Consider the following 23,623-nt stretch of genomic DNA (forward strand, 5'->3'; position numbering starts at 1 on the left):
AAGAGCCCAGATAAGGCTCCCAGCTGGGGCCGGTGGTTTGGAACAGAAATGGTCATAACTGCTAGGAGAGGACAAGAGGACGCGGAAGGCGAGCGCTAGGAAGTGGGTGCCATGGGCGAGGTAGGGTGGGCTCATTGCCCCCGATGGATGGGGGATTCTAGTCTCTCACTTTACTGCTAATTCTCTTTGTGGGGGGCTGGTCAGTGGGTTCCTCAGGCCCACTCTTGGGAGTCCTGGCACTGATTTCAGGGTCACTGCTGTTTATAGACAATTGGCACCAGGGAGGGAAAAGAGGGTGTCACATAAAATGCCTATAGCCAACACCGCGGCTGTGTGTGTGGGGGAGAGCCAGAGCCTTTCACTGGCAGGGCCTGGTGGGATGCAGTGACCGTCTAAGAGCAATGCCCAGACACTATGGTGATGGGTGCAGTATAAGAATCTAGACAGGCAGAGGGAGGCCTCCACTCATTTCCCATGGCCCTCCCCTGTCACTGTAGTGAAGCTGAGGGCTGCATGGGCTCTGGGCTCATGAGGGTTTGGGGAGCTTTTTGCACCGCTGTTTGCACTTGGTGGCTCTCCCTCTGGGTGCCCGGTGTTCTCCCGGTGCCCCAGGGGTGACTGTGTGTGCTGGGGCTGAGGGACCCTTCCTGTCCTCTCCCACAGGAGAATGTGGAGATGGGGCTGTCGGGGCGCAGGATTCGGGCCTGGATCCGAGGGAGATCGCTCCACCTCGCCACTCAGAGCCAGGGGAAAGGTAGGCAACTCCCCGCCCTACATGGCCAGGGCCGGATTTCCAATTAGGCACAGTAGGACGTGCCTTGGGGTACCTAAAAGTTAAAAGTGGGTTAAAAGTTTCATTTTTTTTTACAGAAAACACAAAGGTCAGCTGTGGGGGAGGGGGGCTGAAGGTGGTGCCTAGGGCCACATAATGTGTAAATCCAGCCCTGCCAGTGACAAACCCCCGGAGCTGAGAGACCCTCCCGCGAAACAGGGTCCCAAGGAGCCTCACCACCCTGCTCACCGTCATCCTCCCTGCCCCACACATGGGGAAACGTGGCTGGGGAGAGAACCCAGGTATCCTGGCTCTCTGCCCTGGGCTCTAAGCCCCAGCCCCCCACAAGCGCTGCCCCCACTCTCCCTGGAGTGCACCGGACGCTGCCCCCCGCCATCCCTGCCGGCCAGCCCAGCTCCTGGCCCTGGGCACTGCAATCCCACAGCCTGGCCAGGAGACTCTGCCCCACCCGTGTGGGACTGTTGCTAAGAGACGGCTCAGGAGCGTTTCAAACAGGGCTGAGGCAAAGGCCATGTTCGGAGGGCCACCCTGCCCAGCCAAGGCTGCAGCGACGGGGTGCAGGGGGGGGTGACTTTGGGCACCCCATCGCATTCCCTGGGGGAGCGGCCCAGCTGATGCTCCCATTGCTGGGGTCCCCACTTTCCAGCACCCAGCCAGTGATCTAATCCTGCTCCCACGCAGGGTGCTGGCCTCTGTCGAGTGTGCTGCCACCCGGTGGGCACTCTGTGTAATTGCAACACTTGGGTAAAAGCCAGAGGGGGGCTGTTAATAGCCAGGAATCAAGGCTGACACTAACCCGGGCCACAGACGGCTTCACAGCGCTGCCCACCTCCGCCATGCGGACCAGCAGGGCAATGGCTAGAGGCAGAACCCTGAACCTCTTGCTCCACCCACGGGTGCTAAAGGAGCACATCAGTGTGGCTACACGGGTGACCCAGGGGACTGAGTGCAGAGCTGGAGTGTCCTGGGTTCTAATCCCAGCTCAGGACTGAGAGCCAGGACTCCTAGATTCTGTTATTCCCAGCTCTGGAAGCAGAGTCTAGTGGTTAGACATGGGGACTCTGCACCAGGATTCCTGGGTTCTATTCCCAGCTCTGTGATGTGGGACATGTCCTTTCTGCCTCAGTTTCCCCACATGTGAAAGGGGGATCAATGTCCTGATTCCACTCCCAGTGAGAGGGGCAGGAGGTTAACATGTGCAAAGCTCTTTGGGATCACCAGAGGGGTGGAGGAACAGGCCAAGAGCAGCTTGGGCGAATGGGAGAGGCAGCATGAATCAGGGATGGGAAATTTACAGGGCTTGTTCCCTTCCCCTCCTGGTGGGAGCCCCAACAGGGAAGGAGGAAGCTGCAACAGATGCTGGATTGCAGCTGATTTATTGAGCAGAGAATCTGCTTGAGTTCTGGGAGTATTACACTCGTGCTTAGAGACTGCTGGGTGCTGCATCTACATGGGACGGTCCCTTCCCCCAAAGAGCTAACTAAGCAACAAGATCATTATCCCCCCTTTAGTGGGGGGAAACTGAGGCACTGAGAGGTACATGACTAGCCTGAGGTCACACAGGGCAACTGGGGCAGAGCTAGGAATTGAACCCAGGTCTCCAGAGTCCCAGCCTAGGGCTATAACCAGCATCAGCACGTCCAAGGGCCAAGCCTGGGATGCTGATTCAGTGCCTGGCAGGAGGCACTGGCTGGTCAGGCTGATTGACCAATTCCTTCCCAGGAGTTCCCGCCCTGCATCTTCTCAGCAAGCCATTTCTCAGGCTGGTTGAGCAGCCTCAGCCCTGACTGACGATGAGGGTTGAGTAGGAGAGGGTGGAACGCACCCACACGGGCTGGTTTTAACTGATCTCTGTGGCTTGTGTCTCAGCGGACGGGGGCAGACGTTGAGGTAGGGCTGGTGCCCTGGGTATGGTCACTGGGCCGGGCAGAGTGGCCAGAGCTGGGAGAGTCCCAAACTGGCCGGATGTAGGGCTGACTGTTTCTCAGAAGAAGGGATGGTGGTTTCTGGTTAAGGGCCAGCACAGAGCCTCGAGGCTCCAGGCTCTATTCCTAGCTAGCTCTGGAAAGAGAGCGGTTCCTAGCACATCGGAGCAGGGGACTGCGAGTCCAGGACTTCTAGGATTTCTGACTTAGTGACAGCTTCTCTGTGGCCAAGTCACCTGGCCTGGGAAGTAGGACACCTGGGTTCTATTGCCAGTTCTCTGTGCTAGGTCCCTTATTATTAATTATTTGAATTGAGATGTCAGCTAGGAGCCCCAGTCATGGACCAGGTGCTAGGTGCTGTGCAAACATATCTGTGCCTCAGTTTCCCTATCCGTAAAATAATGAGCAGAACGACCCTCCCTCTTTCCCAGCAGAAGGCTGAGTAATGCTTGTAAAGTGCTTAGAGATCCTGCCACAGAAGAGTCAACTATTACCCTCTAGACTAGAGGCTCCGCTCTCCTGCCGAAGGGGAAAAGTACTGCCAGCTGCTGTCATTAGAGGACACTGGTCTCACCTAAGCACTGCTTTCCAGGCTACGCTTCTCCCTAGGAGGGCGTTGGCGCAGAGAGCCGAGAGATTGCTTGCTTGGGGCTGTGTGTGCTGGCCGATTGCCCAGAGAGCGTTAGTATGCTGTCCTCGGTGCTCTGGACAGGGGCTTTGTTGGAAGGGGCGTTTCGGACTCAGAAAGGGGCGTCAGCATGGACCCATCTGCCCAGGGACCAGCGAGGAATCCTGACCTACTCCCCACACTTGAAAGGGCAGCAGTGAGCAATTGTCCCAGTGCAATATGGGCAACTCCCCCTTCCTCTCCAGGTTCAGGCCTTTGCAGGAGCAGGGTAACAGGCCTCATTGTGCTGCGGGAGAAGTAGTACCAGGCTGGATGGAGCAGTGCTTGGAGCCAGCATTGCAGGGGAGGACAGGACTATGCATTAGGTTCCTGCCAGCAAATCCGGCTGCTAGAGTCTGGTTCTGTATCCACTGGGTGCTGTGATTTGTGGAGCATTTTGTCGAGGGATCTGGCCAGCTCAGAGTGCTCCGAGCCCTCCTGTCACCAGGGGTCTAGACACCAGCTCCCCATGCCCCTCAGAATGGGTTTAATGGGATTATTGCTTATTATTCGTGTGGCAGCAGAATGCAGAGGACCCAGCTGTATAGCCAGGCACTGCACAGACGCCTAGGGCAAGATATTCCCTGTCCCAGACTGCTGACAGTCTGAACAGACACAGGGTGGGAGGGGAAACTGAGGCACTGACTTCTGCATTGTCATGGATTGTCCAGGCGTTGCACAGAATTAACAGACAAAGCCTGACTCCCTGTCCCCATGTTGCTGTCCTGACCCCAATGCAGGGGAAACCGAGGCACAGAGCAGAAAAGTGACTTACCTGAGGCAAGATTGAGGGGGGCGGAGCCAGGATCAGCACTTGGGCTTAGCCCACGGAGCTGGGGCCAGGTGTTGGGCAACAGACACGCAGGGGATGGGGCTGCCTCCCCCAGCCCAATGAAGGCCGACGGCTGCTTTAACAGCATCCCCTGTCCCCACGCAAGCCCTCTCCTCCAGTTGCAGGGGGAGAAGTGGGGAATGAGCGCTGCAGAACCACGGGTGGCTAGATCTTTTTTAGCTCTGAAGCCTCCCCATCTGTCACAGTTGTTTCTTCCATGGCCGGGGTTGAGAGAGGACGGCGGGGGCGGGGGTGGGAGGGCACTGATTGTGTTTTGAATTTTGAACATTAATCCCTGCACATTGCACAAGAGTCTGGTGGAAAATGCTGTCCCAGCACTTTGTCAGGATTTACGACTCTACTGCTGCTGGCCGGGCACACACACAACGTTTCTCTGTTAAGAGCACCAGGCACCTGGAGGGGGCACCCCTGCAGCAGCCGCAAAGGCAGCTGGGTATAAGCATGTGTGGGCACAACCAGGCCGTCTGCCTGCAAGCCAATGTTATGTATGCCCACAATGCACACTCACCGTGTACCAGTGTACGCCGCGCACGCTCAGACCTGCACCCTGCGCAGCCATCCTGCACACGACTGGAGCAGGGTTCACAAAAGGCCGAGACAAGTTCCTGCAGGATCGGTCCATCAATGGCTATTAGCCAGGCTGGGCAGGGAGGGTGTCCCTAGCCTCTGTTTGCCAGAAGCTGGGAATGGGCAACTTGATGATTCCCTGTTCTGTTCATTCCTTCTGGGGCACCTGATATTGGCTGCTGTCAGAGACAGGCTACTGGGCCAGATGGACCATTGGTCTGACCACTCTTATGGTCTTATGTACAAACCTGCAATACGCATCCAACCCTGAACTCAGACATGGACTATGCACACCCACCACGGAGGACATGGGCAGTCATGCCTAGTGGTTAGAGCAGAAGTCAGCACTCAGAGCCAACGGTTAGGACGGGGTTAGCTTGAGTAAGGCATGGCTGGATCGAAGGCAGGAGCAGGGCTGCAGGCACTATCACCTCGTCTGCGAATAAATTACTCCAGTAGGTGAAGCTAGCAGTGACCTGTGTGTGCTGCTGGCTTAAGAACAGTCCGCTGACTCTCTTGACCAATCAGGCAGCCTATTACAGACCAGCTACCCTGGTTAGGTCACCAGAGTTGGGCTCTGCAGTAGGCCCTGATTCCTGACCCGGCACAAAACATGCACTATGCACAGTCACTGTGCACATAGCTGCACTGTGCACAACCACCATGTGCAAAGCGGCGCCATGCATCTACGCGGGGCAGAAGCGCATACTATGCACACACCCCAAGCACAAGTACCTGTGCCATGGAGGGGCAGATAAGCTTGGCAGGAAGAAGCCCAGCGCCACGGTGCCAGGTCACGCAGGGAACTCCCAGCCCCTTTGCTGTGCACATGCAGCAGGAGGAAAGGGATCAGCCCAGACCCGGAAGGGGGCTGTGCATGGAGAGGGACACTCCTGGAGACAGTACAGAGGCCTGACACGCAGGGCAGCCCTTTCCCCTGCCCTGAGATTTCCCCCACTGATAACGAGATGGAGCCTGCTCTTAGGGGCAGCTCTGTTCTGTGACTGTTCAGATTCGCCTTCCAGCTGTGCCTGACTAACATCTGGGCTGGCTAGCACTTCCCAGCCCTCTCGCCGTACCCAGGCAGGATAATAAAAACCCTGGAGCGTGCTAGGTCCAAGCAGCTGGGCCTGGGCATGGCACAGCTGCTGTAGTTCCGCCTGTCTCCCCGGCGAGCCCTGAATGGTGCAGGTCAGACCTATGTTGCTCTTGGCCGGGGGCCAGGCAGTGACAGGGCCCTCTGCAAGTTATGAAATCCATAATGAGAGTGCTGAGTAACGCAGGCTGCTGGCCCAGCCTGGCACCCGCCCACAAGTTCAAAGGGGCACGGAGAATCCCGGACAGGACAAGAGACAGAGATCAGACCAAGAGAATGGGGCACAGGGGGTACTGGACACAGCAGAGTCTCCATTGCGTGGGGATCCCAGAGCTGGAGTGGCAGGAGGGCTGTGAATCGAGACTGAGGGGCAAGCAGAGTTGTTGTGGGAGGCAGCCCAGGGCTGGAATAGGCAGGGGGCTGTGGGTTGGCATTGCGGGGCATCAGCCAACCCATGTGAGGGAATATTGCAGAGCATCTGTCCATGCTAGGCCTCGCCTTCTTCAACGTTCCAAGTGGCAGCGTCCTTCCTCGTCACCCCCCAAGCGTCCCTGAACCCAGGACGCTGGACTCCAGATTTGCCAACCACCTTGGATCCCAACAGCTGGACCTCCCCCTTGTAAAGCCGCTGATGCTCCGGGCCTGGGTGTGTGCCTGGCATCTAAAGTCCTGGCGGGTGGCACCCGCCCCTGGGTCGGGAGCGCTGCATTGGGGAGGGGTGGCACGGAAATACATTCGCCTGACTGGGGGGAATGGGGGACTCAAGGGCACAGACCCCCAGGGAAGCTGCAGAGCTGGAGTGGGTTGGCGGTAAAGCATGGCATGGCAGGTGCTTCCCCATCCAGGGCTGCTCTGAGGTTCGGTCCATAACGCCAGGGAAAGGCCTAGGATGGGGGACAAAGCCCTTTCCCACCTCGACGCATCCCCACTGTCGGTTGTGCCTCACCCCAGCTCCGCTTACACCCACCAATCAGTCAGGCGGGGTTCACAACGCCGGGGCGGAGGGAGGGAGTGTTCTCAGACGCACCCAGCCAGGCAGGGAGGGGGAGGCACTAACCACACAGGCTGCCATAGGGCATGGGCACCCTGCCCCAGCACAATGGGCCCATTGATTCGGGGCAGGGAGAGGAGGTGTGGGAGTCTCGTCTGGACCAGGGAGGGGCCCGTCGGCAGCTGGCAGGTTCCAGGGAACATTCCTGCCAGCGAGAGCGACGGGGCTCGGAGCCGGGTCGATTCTGTGCAATGCAGAAGCCTCACGTGCCCTAGAGGTGGTTTGCAGGCCCGTCTTGTCCTTCGGGACGTAGGAGCCCCAATGCCTGTGTTTGGTGATGGGGAACAGCCAAGATTTATTTTCCTTAGTGACCGGGCAGAGCCTGCCCCGTGTGGGATCCAGAATGGGGCCCATTCCTGGCCAGGGTGAATGGCGCCAAAAGGGGAGATTTCGGGTGGTGGGGAGGAAGAGCACACATGGCAGTGGCTTGGAGCAATCGGTCTCCAGGGGGCACTGCTGCCCTTCCTCCCACCCAACCCCCCCTACCCTGGCTGCTCAGGGCCGCTTGCAGCCCCCGAAATGCCCGCAAAGGGTCGCGAGGCAGGTTGGCACCCCTAGAGGGCAGGGCCTGCTGCAGAGAGGTCTGTTCCCATGGGGGGCACACACAGCCTGCTAAGAAATCCCTGAAGAATTAAGCCTGTGACAGGGTAGAGGGCAGGGAATTGAGATGAGGAGACTGGGCCAAGGTCACACCGAGCGAACCCCGCTCTCCTGGCTGCTAGCCTTGTGCCTTAGCCACTAGACCAGCCTCCCTCTCCAGGGCTGTGGTGATCACAGGCTCTTTCAAGGCCTCACGGGCTGAGTGAACCCACGACCCTGTCTCCCTCCTGGTCCATCATCCCCCTGGTCTAAGGTGACCAGACAGGAAGTGTGAAAAATCGGGACAGGGGGTGGGGGGAGGTAATAGGTGCCTATATAAGTCACCGCCCCAAATATCGGGACTGTCCCTGTAAAATCGGGACATCTGGTCACCCTACCCTGGTCCTCCGAGGTTGGGACAAAGCCTGATGCAAACTGTGGGACCACGGGGCGCGTGGGGATAGTTGGCATCTCCCAGTTCCTGGCTATGCCGAATCCCAGAGGCTCGGCTAAGGAAAAGGGGCCGGGCGCGAGAGGGTGTGCGGGGGGTGGGGAGGAGTGATCAACAAAGCTACTGAATTACAAAGTTAATAGCAAAGCACGCAGCCGCAGCGGGGCCCTGCACCTGCCACGGGGCCTTTTGTTGATCCTGCCGGGCCAGTGAGGCTGTTTTTCCTCTCCCCGGCGTGATGTCAAGCAGGGGGCGGGTGCTGCCAGCCGCCAGCGGGGCAGGTAGATAAAGGATTAGAGTGGAACAGGAATCCCCAGTTTTCCCGTCAGGCCAGCAGAGACGGAGCGTCTCCCCGCCGCCGGGGCCAGGTAGGCGGCTGGTTGCTCCCAACAAACACTAGTCTGGGACGCGGGGCACGGTTTGTAACGCAGGGCCGAGGGCAGGTGTGTGACCCGATGCTCCTCCGGCCGGCAAGGCTCGGGGGCAATATCCCTAGTTTCAGACTAATGCACTCTCTCTGCCGCCATAGTTCTTCTCTCGCTCCGTGGGTTCTTTGTTCCACCCTCCCCTTCCTCGCCTTCTTCCTCCCTCCGTTCCTACCTTTCTTCCCTTTGTTTCTCTCCCCCTGACCCACTTTTCGCACCTGCTCCTGCTGCCCCAGCCCAGCCAAGCGAGACAGGAACCCGGGCAGAGGGGAGGCCCTCGGGGCAGGAGAGCTGGGGCCTGCGCGGAGCCTTGCTCCTGGGGTGCCTGCAAGGATAGGTGATAGACGGGAACGGGATCCCCGTCTGCCATCGGGAAGGGAGTAGTCACAGGGAGGGGTTCCTGGGGAGCACCTGTTTCTGGCTGCAGCAGCTGCAGGGCAGACCCTAAAGAAGCCAGAGCCTCAAGTGAAGTCGTCACCTAGGGAACAAATGCTTCCCTGCGGGGCCAGGGGGCTGATCGTGAGTCTCGGGAGCAAACATGGAGCCCCGAAAGCCCAGAGTCCAGCACCTGACTGTGTGCGGGGTTTATTATCTCAGCAGCTGAGGCCCCTTCCTGGCCTCTGCCTTTGTGCTCCATCGATCGTCTCCAGCTGTCTGGGTTATGCGTGAATCTGGCATCTCCATGATGTGGGGCTTGCCCCAGGATGCTAGAAAGTACCTGCAGGGGCAGGTGATGCTCAGGCTATGTGCAGGGCACTTAGGGCAAACAGGCACCATTGGTAGTGAGCAATCTGACGCTAGCGAGCGCTGACCTGATGCCACAGTGACGGGCAGGGGGTAAGGACCAAAAGGCCCGACTAGGAAATACAATAAGGCCTCTAGCGGGAGTGGCTTCTCCCCAGGAATATCCCCATGGGGCCAGGTTACCGATGAGAACAGCAATGGCTGGAGAACCTTTCTGAGGGGCGGATTTTGAGCTCACAAAGAGGAAGGGCATGGCAGCCAGGGGATGAGAGCAGAGCCCTTCTTTACTCCTGCCCTGTCAGCTTGTGCCAAGCCGGGTGTCTCGTCATCCGACGCAGAGCTAGGGCAACGGACGAGCAAGATATGGCACAAAGGGAAGCCCACTCCAGTGTAGCCAAAGGGGGCCGGCCAAGCCAGCCCGCCTGGGCCCCAGGGAGGTCTGTAGAACTGATCGATGAAATTGTCTGCATAACAGGCCCCTGGCTGAGCCCTTCTGGGGCAGATGTGCTTTGGCATCTTCCCTCAGGTCATTTCCTTCTGCTGCTGAGCCCTTGTCCAAGCATGCCAACAAAGGGCCCGCATCTTTCCTGCAGCCCGGCAATTGTCCCTTTCCGTCCCATTAACCCTTTGAGTGCTGCTTGACCACTCGGGGAACGCCTCCCGAGATCTGTGAACCAGAGTCTGGCTATCCACACGGCTGCCAGGCAAGAGTTCTGCTCCTGCTGAGGTGGGCAGACTTCTCGGCTCCTCCGAGCCCGTGCCCTTCGGTCCCTGTGGTTGAAATCACACGGACCCCTGCTGGGCCGTGTGGCCTGGCAACACTTGGAAGTTGCTTGCACATGAAATTCAGGCAGACAGCTTTCCTTTGAGAAGCTTTAATGGCTGAGCCAGGGGGTGGGGGTGGGTGAGAGCACAAGTTACTGATTAAAGCCCTTGGTTTGTGTTTGCTGGGGGGCCGTCAGTGCTGGATGGTCTCTCAGCGGATGGCAGGGACAGAATATCCAATGAATTAAGCTCCGGGGCACCCTTCTTCCCCACCCACAGCCCATCAGCTCAGCCAGGCTCAGCTGTCCTGAGTTAACCAGCAGGCTGCAGAGCACTGGGGCATTCAGGGCAGGGATGAAAGAAGCAGCTCGTCCGTGAGCCAAGAAGTGCTGCACTCTGGCTGATTGTTGCTGGTGCTTTGTCAACCATCGCTAAGGCCCGTATGGGCAGGATGGGCAGCTGCTTTAGTCATGTTTAAACTTTAAACAGCTTTCATGGGCACGGTTGGATTTTAAAAGGTTCAAAATCCAAGAGCCTGGGAGGTTCTAAAAGGACCAAGCTCCTTGAGCCCATGAAGTTATTGATATTATCTGTGTTTTGATAAATGCCTGCAGTGCACAAAGTGCCCCAAGTCATGGGACCAGAGCCTCAGCCCGCCTGCATCCATCGCACTCTGCTGATTTAGACGAGCTGAGAATTCGGCCTGTTGTCCCCGCCCCAAACCATTTACAGTCCAAGAGAAAGTTCTTAAGGGTTCTAAAATCCAGAACCCACCGAGGTTTAAGGTGGTCTATACTGTAGAACCCAGGAAGTTCTAAATGATTCTCAGTTTGAAAACCCACGAAGTTCAAAAGTTTGAGGTTCTAGAACCTGCACTATCCTGAGAGATTCTTTGTTTTGATTAGAAATTTAGAAAGTCAAGAACCCGCCTGTGTACGGCACCATACTTTAGAACCCAGGATGTTGCCAGTAGTTGGTTGGGGGCTTCCCACCTGTCCAGTTCTGTGCTCTCGGCCATCTCAATCTCGGCATCCCTGTTTGCCCTGGCAGTACAGCTGTTCATTGCCATTTTGTTCAGGCTCCCATGTGGTAGGAACTCACACAGATGCGTGAGGCAGCGTCTTGCAGGAGGCAAGTGTCCCAGAGGCAGCGTTTTGCAGGAGGTGGTTGAGATGATAGGCTGAGTTTCAGGCATGGCGTCCAGGTTGCTTGGAGCATCAGACAGTGTTTCTCTCTGAGGTTAAGGAAGTGCATTCCTGCTTTGTTCTGGCTTCATTTGATTCCCATATACCAGTGCATTTCCCCACTTTGAGCCCTCCAGTCAGATTCTCCATTTGCATAGCTCTGATCCGTCACAGTCTTTTGTCAAGGATAAGCTTCTTTCCACGCCGGGGTGCCGCTCTATAATCTGCACTTGCCCATTGCAGCAAGGTCTGGGGAGGATGCTGACTCGAGGGCCATCTTCTCAAATTATTTGGACCATCACTACAAAAGGATTTTTTCTCCTGCTGATAACAGCTCACCTTAATTGATCACTCTCGTTATCGTGTGTATGGCAATACCCGTTTTTTTCATGTTCTTTGTGTGTATATATATCTTCCTACTGTATTTTTCACTGCATGCATCCGATCAAGTGGGTTTTAGACCATGAAAGCTTATGCTCAAATAAATTTGTTAGTCTCTAAGGTGCCTCAAGGACTCCTCGCTCTGCTGATACAGACTAACATGGCTACCACTCTGAAACCTATTTGGACCAGGTGTATCTATCCATTTTTGTGGCTCCTGTCTCTCCTCTTGTTTGCTGACAGCTCAGGATTCACAGAATTCATGAATTTGAAGATTTTTGATGATAAGTGCAAATCATAACAAGCTAGCTGTGTTTCAGGGGAGATGTAAAACTAAGGTCCCAGTCACTTGTGGCCATATCATTTTGCTCATGCTTTGCATTATAGACCTGTATTCTAGCCAAATTCCAGCTCTGCCGCCTTAAATTCTCCTTCATGTTTCAACTGCATGCAGCAATCCTTACTTCAACTCTTGTGTAGCGTTGCAGCGACTGTTAAAACAGCTGTTGTGTTTCTCCCATGAGGTGGCTGCATTCAACGGAAAGTGAGCGGATTCTTGGACTTAGAAAACCAGTCTCTAACCTCAGTTTGACTTGCGTTAAATCCACAGTAAGTGGGTCCACTCTAGATTTCCACCGGCGAAGCCACGCTCTGAATCTAGTTGTTTGGAAAGCCACTTTGCAACGCCAGACCTTGAAATTGCTCCCCCCTCCAGCGCCACACGTGAACTTTCAAACACAAACATCTTGGGAAGTTGCTCCTGAGAGAGCATGAGCCTGGGACCTTGACCAGAGACAGACAATGGACTCCGAGCTTCCTGCCGTACCGGTCAGGCAGCGACCTGAGAAGGGCTGTGGAGAGACAAATATGCCCCCTCCTTGGGGACTGTAAATAAGAAATGAATGATTAAACCCTGAGATCAATGAACCTCTCGCCTTGGCCTATTGAACAAATTAAACTTTAAATGGGGCTGCTTTCTCCAGGACGTGCTGTTGTTGGCCCTGTACTGATTTCATCAGGGTTTTTTTTTAGAGAGGTGTGTGTGTGTGCAGGTGCATGTGTGTGGTCCGTCTGCATGTGAGCATATGTCTATGTGCTGGTGGTCTGTGTGTGGATGTGTGTCTGTATGGGTCTCTTTTTATTTATGCATCTGTGTGTATATTGGGGGGCAGGGGGTGTTTTGCATCCTAGCCAGTGGCTTTGCCTTTAGCCAGGAAGTTGTTTTCCATGACTAGGCTCCCAGGCAGAAAGCATAATAGTTTGCAAATTTAGGAGTGTGCGGCAAGTGGCCCAATTTCCTGCTACACTTCATGCCTGGGTCTCTCAGCTGCCCTTTGTAGAGGTGCTTGGAGACCAAAGAAACAGACTCTTAGATGGAGTATTCGGGTACCTGACTTTCTGAGGTGCAGTTGAGATGCTGGAAGCATTGATGTCTCCGAGTATCCATCTGTCTATTGGTTTGCAGTGTTGTTGTAGCCATGTTGATCCCAGGATGTTAGAGAGACAAGAGATATTACCTCACCCACCTTATCTGGCTATCTATCTATACTCTTTGCATAGTGCTTCTTCTGGTGGTTGCTGCCTTCTTTCACCGGAACGCATTCAGAGATGTGTTGCAGTTACTTTCAACCCTGTTTTTGCCAGGTCGGAGTGTGACACCTCTGCCCACACCCCCAGTGCCTCTGTGAGTGTCACATAAAGTAACGCTTAGGAACAGGTCCCCTGGGTGAGGGGTGGAAGGAATCGGGCCTGTGACTTGGCAGGCAGACGCTAAGAATCCACATCCACATTAAAAGGGAATTAAATGGTCTACACTTAAAACTTGGGTCAGCGCCTAGCAACCTCCTGACCGACAAAGCTGTGCTACCTTAATCCCCAGTGTAGACGCAGCTATGTGGACAGAAGAATGTTTCCGTTGATGTAGCTAGAAGCGTTCTGGGAGGTGGAAGACCCCTTCTGCCGGTGTAGGTGGCTTCTACACTATGGGGTTATGCTGGCATAGCAACACCGACAGAGCTATGCCGGTATAGTCTCCAGAGTGTATACACAGTGTAAGCAGGGCTTATGGTGTCTTCAGAGCTCTGGAACCATGGACCCCCAGCCTCCCCTCTTTGAACCGGTAACCAAAGAACCTACCCAGACCAGTTGGTTAATTTCAGCCCTTCGCTGGTTTCGTTTGGCATGGTGCCTCAGCACAAACTCAGACCACAGGAATTTATTTCATGGCAAGAAGTCCCGGGCCACCATGACACTGTCATGCTTCTGGTTACAAACCCTTCACGCAACTGGGGTCCAGGAAGGAAATGTCCCCTATTGGATCAGGGAGGAGCATTATTGTGCAGGGTTGGACGTCTGTGATCCGTGGGACCTGATCCTCCTTTCTCACTGCAGTTTGATGCTGGCCTAGCTCTGTTGGTCAAGGGAGTTACTCCTATTTATACCAGTGTGAGAGAACTTGTATTTCCCTGTGCCCATGCAATACATTGGTACAAATGGTTGCTCTAACACTTAAAAGGGGCCAGATCCAGCATTGTGTAAAGGATAAAAGCAGGATCAGGACCTGAGAGGTGACAAAGAGCATCGGTTGAGGCAGCCAAGTGTTACCAAAAGTCCTTGTGCCGGTGCTTATGTCAAAACAAGAAAGGGGTAGAGGAATGAAGAGCTAGAGTTACTAGGAGACGGCAAGGCTGTAAATTGCTGAAGACCAATGATGACAGGCTGTTGATCTTGAGGCTTTTTGGGGCTTGGTGCTCATTATAAGTAGTAACTTGCTCCTGGGCTGTACATACAGAGCGGATACATTCTTGGTGTTTTCATTTGGGCCACATTTAGATTAGGAAGATGGGTCATATTTTAGAAAATATGTTAACTAGAGAGGATCCTGGGGCTCCTCTCAACCAACCACCAGGTTCTTAAAGGCATTAAACCTTTTCTACACTCCTGTATCAAAATGTGTACCAGACACGCCGTTGGACATAAGCTATTTTTCTACCTAGCTGCAATGCCTGTTGAGGAGGCACCGGAGCATTGGTGCAATCAATACTGCATTCTTCCTCGCGCCCCATGTGAAGTAGGGCAGGTCTATTGCCCCCATTTGCACACAGGAAACTGAGATGCAAAGAGACTAAAGGCCACATGGTTAAAGGTATTTAGGCACCTGCTGGGGAGCCTCTCTACATCTTTAAGTACGTAAATACCTTAGGAATCTGGTCCTAAGAGGCTTGCCCATGGTCACACAGGAAGTCTGTGGCAGAGACAGGGCACTGAACCCAATTCTCCAGCTCTTCAATGCCCACATTACCCTTCCCCCCTGTAGCCTTTGCTATGTCTCTAGCACACGCTAAGCCTGGGTTCTGTCTCTGATTTGAGCCCAAGCCCCCCTTTCCGTGCACACATAAATCAGTCTGGCAGGTCAGCGAGCACTCAGCACCCAGGTCCTCAGACCCTGCTAGGGGGGTGGGTCATCAGAGCCCAAGTCCCACTGTGACTTGGGTCCCGGCCCTGTCATCCTGCAGCCTGGACGCGTTAGCATGGCTGTGAGTCCCAGGTCCAGCAATCGTAAACCCAGGTTTAAAATGCAGTATGAACACTCAAGCGCATGCTTGGAATTACCGAGTCCACACACCTGGATTCACAATGCAGTGTAAACATATGTCATTCCTCAGCTTTGGGGTCATTGTTTTAGTCCTCAGCGTGACTCTAGTCTCATATGACACTACGCTCTTGTGGGTTGTATTGTTGCTGGTAGCTACTGGATTAGCAGTCTAGTCAACATTCAAACTTTAGACTCAAACATTGCCTGTATACTTGTGCAAATCCCTTGGAAGTTTGTGTAAACAACTAATAAAACTGAAACAATTTATGTGATTGGTTCACACTCACATAACATTTTTATTATAAACATCTTGAAAGTACTTGTGATTGCAGCACCCAGGTGCTGATAGATATCTGGGGTGGGGTTTTCAAAAGCCTCTTAACTGACTTAGGAGCACAAGTCCCATTGCAGGTCAATAAGGTTTGTGCTTCTAAATCACTTAAGCCATTTTGAAAATCATATCTGTAAAGTGTAATACAGTTAATGTAACAGATATTTTGCTCCTGTAAGAGTTACAATGCTGTGTGGTGTTTCATGCACGATGCTATGTGTGATATGACATCAGAGAAATGTAGCTACCTTGCTTTGGACTTCTATAGCAGTTTCATCCCTGAAAATTACCGTTGCTTAACAATCCAGGGTCAGTATCTTCACCTGCATTTTACAACTGGGGAAAATGAGTTACAGAGAAGGAAGGGGACTCACCCAGTATGCCAGAGGCAGAGGCCTGTCTAGAGCCCAGGAGGCCTGACCACCAGTCTCCTGCTCCAAGCGTATATGTATGCTGGATCCAGACCTGTAGATGTGTCTATGGGGAGAATATTTTCCCCTCTGTAGAAATTCTGCTGTGTTTGGAGCCTCTGGCTCATCAGAGAACTTTAACTCCAGGGCTCCGTCTGCCTCTCAGCCCCTCATGGGTTCTGCTCTAATCCAGCTCATACATTTCTCTCGCTCTGTAGTACGGTATGTGCTAGCCGGGAGGTTTACGAAGCAGCAACCGTGCTGGGCTGAGTTCCACACACAGATGCGTCTCCATGCATCCCCCTAATCTTCTGAACATGCCCCTGTGTGACTCTAGCGTGGCGCCAGGATTCCTTACATTTCCCAGATCCCCCCAGTGCCACAGTCAGGGCAGATTGTAGATTCCAGGCGCCAGCCATAAACCTCAGCCTTGCAATGTTTCATGCTTTGCTGGGTGCTGCCAGCGTGCAGGGTGCTGCACAAAACGGGCAGCCCCTTCTCCAGGGACTTGAGGATCTAGCGCAGGGACAGACCCACTGCGCCACATTCAGAACCAGCATAAACAGGCAAAGACCCGATCCCTCATTGCCCTAGCAATGGGGGCCGCTGGGCGCAGGAGCCGTGAGGTGGGGTGGGGAATGGCCAGAGATTATCTGCACTCTGCTGGTCCTCTACCCTGGCAAAGCCCATAGAAGCCTTGAAGCAGGGGCACGATTCAGGGCTGGCTGAGCCAGCACAGGGAACCTGCAGCCCCTGAGGAGGAGAGCTGCCATCACTGTTTACAAGTGCCTGCTGTTCCTCATCAAACTGAAGTTGGTTTTTGTGACCTTGGGACTTCCCAGAAATGCACTCGACTGTAGAAAAGGGTTCTTAAACCGGAGCCAAGGAATCAAACCAATTGGATTACATCCCTCAGCAGGTTTATTGCTGTGGCAGCTACAGGATTTTGTTCTAGCCAGAGCTAATGGCTGGGCTTGGGCGTCTCCCTCCTGAGTCTGAGCCGGTGGCAGTTCATTTTCACCTGCATCCATGCGGCATGAGTCGCTATCTGAATAAGCCTGGCACCTACTAGGATACAATCGCGAGAGGTATTGATCCTCATGCTGCAGGGCATAAAGTGACAGCTAACTACAGGGGTCAGGAAGGAACCTGCCCTCCTGGGACAGTATTGCAGAGCTCGGTGTGCCGCATGTGGGTGGAAGGAAAACAGCACCTTCCTCTGACTCATCCAGCTTTAGTCATCATCTGAGGCAAGTTACTGGACCAGCTGGGCCCACTGGTCTGCCTGGCTGTGGCAGACCAGGTGTGATGCAGGGCTCTGATCCTGTGCAGCAGGGAATGGGGGATAGCAGCCTGGATGGCGCCAGTGGGCTAATCCAGCATTCCAGATTAGGGGGATGATGCTGGGCCAGATGGACCACTGGTCTATTCTGAACTGATAGTCCCTTTGATTTCTCTCATTCACCCCTTAGTCCTAGGCCCCGCAAAGCAGTATGGCCTTGTGTAGCAGGGCTCTTCTCTCCTTGACAAAGGCTCAGGACCACACAGCACCCTCGTTATGACCTGGTATCTGAACATCCCGGCCAGCTGGATGTCCCAGATACCAAGGGGGTGAGCTGTAGCAGGGAGAGGCCAGCAGTTCATCATGCTGGGGAGGTCCAGGTGTAGAACTGGTTTAGCCAGAAGCAGGAAGGTGTGTGGGCTGTGGGGTAGGGGGAAGTGATGATCCGCTCCATTAGGCTGTGAGAAGCAAGTGTCCTGGCTGCACTGCATGTACCACTCATGTGCTATGCGAAGATCTCCAAGCACACTGAGGCTGGTACGCTGCTGGTGGTTTCAGGGGGGATCACTCCTGTGCAGAGGGGTCTAAGCGCCACTTAAATATTGGAGGCAAAACTTGGGGAGGTTTTGTGATAAATTAATTTAAAACCATAGAATTTGTTGCCTACTAAAGGATCCCAAGTTTAGCAGATTGATTGTGATTGGGAATCGTGTCCTCTTTTTCCCAAATGCAGCCACCTCTGGAGTAGAAGGTCACAGCTGTTTGTAACAGTTCACAGCGACACTATATAAGAGGTGCAGTCAGGACATGAAGGAGAATTTTGCACCCAGTTGAATCTCTGGGGTGGAATGTAGGTCAGCAGAATGCAGTTACCCTAGACTGGAATTTTGCCAGGATGCCAAGGTGAACACCTGGATTCCAGTGCAAGGTACAAGAGGATTTAATCACCGCAAGGGCCTCAGATTTGCATCACATCCATGTGATGGGGTCAGTGGAGAAACTGTTCACAAGCACCTGAACGATTTAGGATTGAAGGCCCCTGGACTTTCAGTGCTGAAGGCCATGCCTTCCTCGCTTACCGGAGAGCCACCCCATGCCTGTTACCCCACGACCCCACCCCCCCGTGCAGCAGCCCCCCCATGCCAGGGGGCTGCAGTGGGAGAAAATGCCCGGCATGGTTGGGTGGGTTGTGGTCCCACGCCCAGTGTCTCGGTGGTGCCTGGTAGTGCCCATTGCGCAATCCGCCTGGCGATCACTGCTTTGTTTTGCAGTTTGTCTGGGGTGGGTGGATGTTTTCGAGCGGGATATAAAAGGCAGGAAGCCGTGAGGGTGAATCACAGCTCAGGGCCCGCCTTAAAGGAACCCTGCCCCTTTCCCCTCGGGCCAGGGTGGCTTGAGTCAGAGCAGAGCGGGGGAGGGAAGAAAACAGCAAGAAGTTGCCAAGCTGAGGATCCAGGTGCCCCTTTCCCCTGCCCAGATCTGATGTTCCCCCCTCCTTCCGGCCCAGACCCCCAGCTGGATGGGCAACATTGCTGTGGCTGGAGATGTTGGTGTGGGGAGGGGCCCTGACCGGCTGGTGGGGAGCCTAACATTGCAGGGGGGTGCCAGCGTGGCAGGGGAAGGGTCCCTCCCCCGACATGCCCATGGAGCCGCAGACGCCTCCAGCTTTAATACTTCAGTGATTTTAATGATGTTCTCCCAGGCCCATAAAACCTGTTTGTGTAGTGACACTGGGGGGAAGGGGGGGTGCTGTATCTCCCCCAATCTGCATCAATGGCAGCCACAGCCAGAATGAATTGGGCTTGTTGTGCCTTCCCTTCCGTGCCCCCGGCAACGGGGTACTAGGACAGCTAGCTTGTAGACAGCATCCCCCCAAAGCAGTGCTAGAAGGATTAAATCGGGGACCAGGGGCCGGCTTATGGGTGCCCACCCCCCTGCCCTTGGAGTCCCCTACTAATCTCCACTGGGCTGGCACAGCCCTGGCACCAGCAGGCCGAGCTTCCATCTCGCCATGAGACACCCGCCCTGCCAGCCACAGGCCTCAGCCTGCCCTGGAGAGACAAAGGGGCTGGCTGGGGTGGTGCAGGCCCCCAGACTCATCGCAGGCCTGGGTTGCTGCGTGACACCACCCGGCTACCGCTCACCAGAGCGGGGGATCCAAACTGGTGACAGGCTCTGTGGCCCACAGCCAGGCCCCTGGAGCCATTCGGTCCCAATGCAGAGCTAGAGGGGGAGTCTGGTCTGGCAGGCAGGACGCTAGCTTGAGCAGCGGGGTCGATTCTCAGCTCGGTTACAGACTCCCGGGACAGGTCGCTTGGCCACTCTGTTTCTCAGTACCCCACCTGTACCTTATGAAAGAACTGTTTCAGATTTGGCCCTGACTACTTTGAAGTTTAAGCCGGGCTAGCCAGAAGGCTGTCTGATCACTGTACACTGGGGATAAAGCCCTGCCCTGCGGCACGGGGTGTGGTGATGAAAAGCCATTGGTAGTTGAAAACCCACCAGACACCCTATTCTCTCTCCCACCATCTCTCTGAAAGGGGCAGGCTAGCTCCTGCTGAGCACACCTCTCTTGTCTTTTTTCCCCCGGCACCACACTCCGGCTTCACCTTTCCTGGGAGCCAGGAGAGGTCACGTATGTAATTAGCAACAGAAGACGCCAGCGATCCTGTTTCCTCCAGATCGATCCCTCCAGCATGGGGCCCTACAAATTATTTCAAGCATCTCCGGGGTGGTCAGCAGTGCTGAGACACCAGGGAGTGCTGTGGGCAGGAGTGGGAGTCCCCTGTCGCTGGGGACAAAGCCTGCAAATAGGGGTCCCGGGGTGTGAGGGAAGAAAGAGCAGGTGGCTGAGCTGATAGGAACAGCTGTGTCGTGGGAGCCTTGAACGGGTCACGTCCTGCTCTCAGCTGGGTTCGCATGAATCCTGTGAAGTCAGGGGAGTAACAGGGATCAGAAGCTGGCCCCAGAGCCCACAGGACTGGCCTCATTATCCAACCCACCCAGTGTCTGTTTCACGCTCCAGCCGGCCTGTCTCAGTGGTCACCAGGCCTAGTGGCGAATCTGGCTGCCCCAGCTTGTCTGACTCCACCACAGCTTCTCCATCTCAACCCCGCATCCCACGTCAGCCCCTGGATCCAGACGGAGGGGGGCAGACACAACACAGACAAATCCAGAAAGCTGCTTTTCTAACCCACCCGTGGCTCTTTGGAGCCCAGCCACCACGGTGATGGGCGCCTTAGGAATTCTTAACTGTGAGTCTTCGGGCCAGCTGGAGGGGCCCAGCAGCAGCCCAGGAGGGCCAGTGGGGATCATCTGGACATCCCAGTAAGGCTGCTAGCCCGTTTGACCACTGGCCTCTTCAGCGATCAGCTAGATGGAGCAGCTAACTGGTTGCCTCTGTGTTTGTAGCTCTGCCTGGGCAGAAGCACCCGGTCCAGGGTGGGTAGACTGGGCCATGCCCGCCCCAGTAGCAGCTATTCCACAGCAGAGTGTGTGGGCAATGCCTGCCCTGACCTCCACGGCCAACACAAACCTCTGGACAAGGTGGAAAGGGACCCAGTACAGAGGAAACACGAACACTGTCTCTGACCCTGCTCTGGATCCCACCAGCCTCTAGCCAGGCCGCCTGCACACAAGCACCTGGACAAGGTCTCCAGTGAGAAGGTGGGGCTGTGTTTAGTCACCTGCCCACACACTGACTCATTCCTTTGTTGTGGATCAAGGGAAAACAATGGGCCAAAGCAGACTTGGGAGCCAGTGCCCTGTGGAGGCCAGCTGCCGGATCATGGCCAAAGGGGCCAGAAGCCAGTGCCCCCTGCCTCTGATTCTGGCTTTGCAGTTCTTCCTTCTGATGCCTGGCACGTTGGGCTGCCCAGGGGTGTAACCAGATGGGCTCTGGCTTGTGCCAGCAGCATAGCTGCTCTTCCCGAAGTGCAGGCAATCAGAGAGCTGAGCATGGGGCAACCCGCAGCGTGAGTCAGTGACTGACACCCAGCATGGGCTGCCAGACTGGGATATTGGCACCTGTAAAAACCCGGCACAGCTGAGCTGGCCAGGCTGCCAGAGAAAGCAGGCACAGAGCAGGCTAGATGGAAGGGGACACTGGTCAGTTTCTGGAGGTGCCAGAGTGCATGATATCCGGCCTTAGCAAATGTTTCTTTAGGCTAAACCAAATTTTGTGCTGATGGGCTAAGATGGCAGCGACTCCATGTGCAATGAGCTGAGTGACACATGCATGAGACTGGTGCACACTTAGTGAGAGTGCATGGAGTCCATGTGCAATTAGCCGACTGACTTGTGCAATAGGGATAACTGTGCCCAGAAGACCTGCCTGATTGCTTAAAATTCCTGGCCAAGGCTCCGGGTGCACCCACCGAGCCTGGTGGGACAGCACCAAAGGCTGGGCAAGGTTCCTGCACAAGCCAGCTTGCCCCAGTGGCTCAGCAGGGCCTTACCACTGGACCTCTCCAGCCCTTGCCTGCTAGGGAACAGACCCAAACCCACTATCTTGGTTCAGTGCAGGCCTCTGGCCAAGCCGGTGTCAGCTTCTACCCGAGTCATCTGACCCAGTTGCAATAAGGGAGCTGTTGGATGTGGCCGGAGGCTGTTGCTATAGCAGTGAAGGGGTTGCCCCGCTTCACGCTGCAGGGATGAGCTAACAGGAACCCATCCCCAGTTCAGGGCACACTCCAGGGGCACGCAGCTGGCCCTCCAGGGGCGGGAGGGTTCTGGCAGGTTTGGGTACTTCATGCTTTGCCTCAGAGGGGGCTTTCTCTTTGTCAGGGCCAGAATCTGCTCTTAGTCACACTGGTGTAATGTAAGCTACAGCTTTCCAAGCCAATGAAGTGTCAGCTTGACTCTTTGGGGTGCAGGCACAGTGGGGGGGGCGTGATCGCTGCGCTGCCCATGCTGCACCTAGGCCACAGATGGTCACCTGGGGGTGGGAGGTCAGAGAGAGGGAATCCCCCCCTGTTTGGCTGCTGCCCGGGTGCTCCCTGCCAGCTGCCTCTCCCTGGGGTTTCTAGGTGCCCAACCTTCCTATGGGCGCTTAGGTCTCTTCTCCCAGCTTGGCCCGTTCCTGACGCAGGGCAACGCTCTCTGCCCCTGGCTGGAGGAGGGGGGTGCACCTCAGTGCAACTCCCCGTGGCAGGAGATTCAGTGGCCGCCCAGGGTGTGGGTGAAGGTGCATCCAGCCTTCTTCTGTGCTGAGCAGGGGTGCCCCCTCCCCAAAAGGCCTTGGTGCCTCTGGCCCAGCAGGACACAGGCTGTGGCTGAGCTTGGCGCTCGGCATGGCAGGTGGGGAAGGTGTGGTGAAGGAAGCCACAGAGGCATGAGTAACCATCCCAATCTCCTCCCTTCTCTCTGCAGATAATGCCATGGACCTGGCAGCACTGCGGAACGACCTGCCCACCACCTTGGACAACCTGTACCAGGGCCACCTGGAGCAGGACCGAGTCCGGAGCCTGCCCAATGGCCATGCCTTCCCCACTGGCGAGCAAGATAAGGCCGGGCTGCTGGCCAGCAGCGACGTGAAGCGTTCACAGCCGCTGGTCATCCAAGTCAACAGGTTGGGCGCAGGGCATTGTGGGGAACTCCATCCTGCCCTCCACAACGCGGTCCCATGATTTTCCCAGCAGTGTGTCCGGGAGCCGGGGGGAGAGCGAGTGTCTCTGTCCCCTTGTGGAGCTGTGATGCCCTCATCACCATTAGCCTCCAAGCCAAATGATCCTGGAAGGTTAATCATGTTAAAATACAAGACTGGGAGTCAGGACTCATGGGTTCTATGCCCAGCACTGAAAGGAGCATGGTGTCTAGTGGTTAGAGTCGGGTGGTGGTGGCTGAGAATCAGGACTCCTGGGTTCTATGCCCAGTGCTAGGAGGACCATGGGGTCTAGTGGTTAGAGTAGTGGCTGAGAATCAGGACTCCTGGGTTCTAGTCCCAACTCTGCCACTGACTGGCTGTGTGACCTTGGGTGAGTCTCTTCCCCTCTTCATATTTCAGTTTCCTCCTCTGCAAAATGGAGGCTTGTGCCAAAGCCTCCCCCATGGAGAGGGAGGGAAGCATCAGCTCGTGGAGGGATCCAGCAGGAGGAGACGGGTGCAGCCTGCAAGGAGGGAGTGCTTGTTACAAGGCAACCAAATCACTCCACATGAATAGAAAAGAAACCAGAATCTCCCAGCCCCCTGGCTTGGGCCTGGCACTGGCCCCTGACTGTCCTATACCTTTACTTCCCAAGAAGCCAATGTACATCCCCTGTGCCAGCTCAACTGGCACGAACGCCCTATTCACTGGGCGCTGGCAGTGCTGCAGCCCCTGGGATGGGGAAATGGACAGTTTGTGGAGGCTCCTTCTTCGCCTTTGAGCCTGGATGAACAGCACTAGGGAGAGCCAAGGGGTTTAGAGTTAATTATTAACTCGCCCGCCCGCCTCTGGATCTCAGCGCCTGGGCCCGCTCTCCGGATGAGGGAGTGTGAGGGAATGCACGGCGTCCCTTTAAGAGCAGAGTGAAATCACCAGGTCT

The 23,623-nt window shown here is 55.4% G+C and overlaps 1 protein-coding gene across 4 annotated transcripts in view; it reads left to right on the plus strand.

Moving 5' to 3' along the window:
- Nucleotides 1-23,623, plus strand: part of GRB7 (growth factor receptor bound protein 7) — a 48,423-nt gene that overhangs the window by 6,047 nt on the left and 18,753 nt on the right. Inside the window, exons 1-3 of one of the 4 annotated variants that reach the window (XM_043503441.1) lie at nt 97-120; nt 664-754; nt 22,470-22,668. In XM_043503441.1, the coding sequence (XP_043359376.1) occupies nt 112-120; nt 664-754; nt 22,470-22,668 (299 nt within the window). In that variant the 5' untranslated portion in view covers nt 97-111. Of the gene's footprint in view, nt 1-96; nt 121-663; nt 755-8,226; nt 8,351-17,832; nt 18,028-22,469; nt 22,669-23,623 lie in introns of those variants that run through there. The other 3 variants (XM_043503442.1, XM_043503440.1, XM_038385973.2) reach the window with 3 other exon arrangements.

This window comes from Dermochelys coriacea, chromosome 27 (assembly GCF_009764565.3).
Source record: "Dermochelys coriacea isolate rDerCor1 chromosome 27, rDerCor1.pri.v4, whole genome shotgun sequence".
In the NCBI taxonomy this organism is placed as follows: Eukaryota; Metazoa; Chordata; order Testudines; family Dermochelyidae; genus Dermochelys; species Dermochelys coriacea.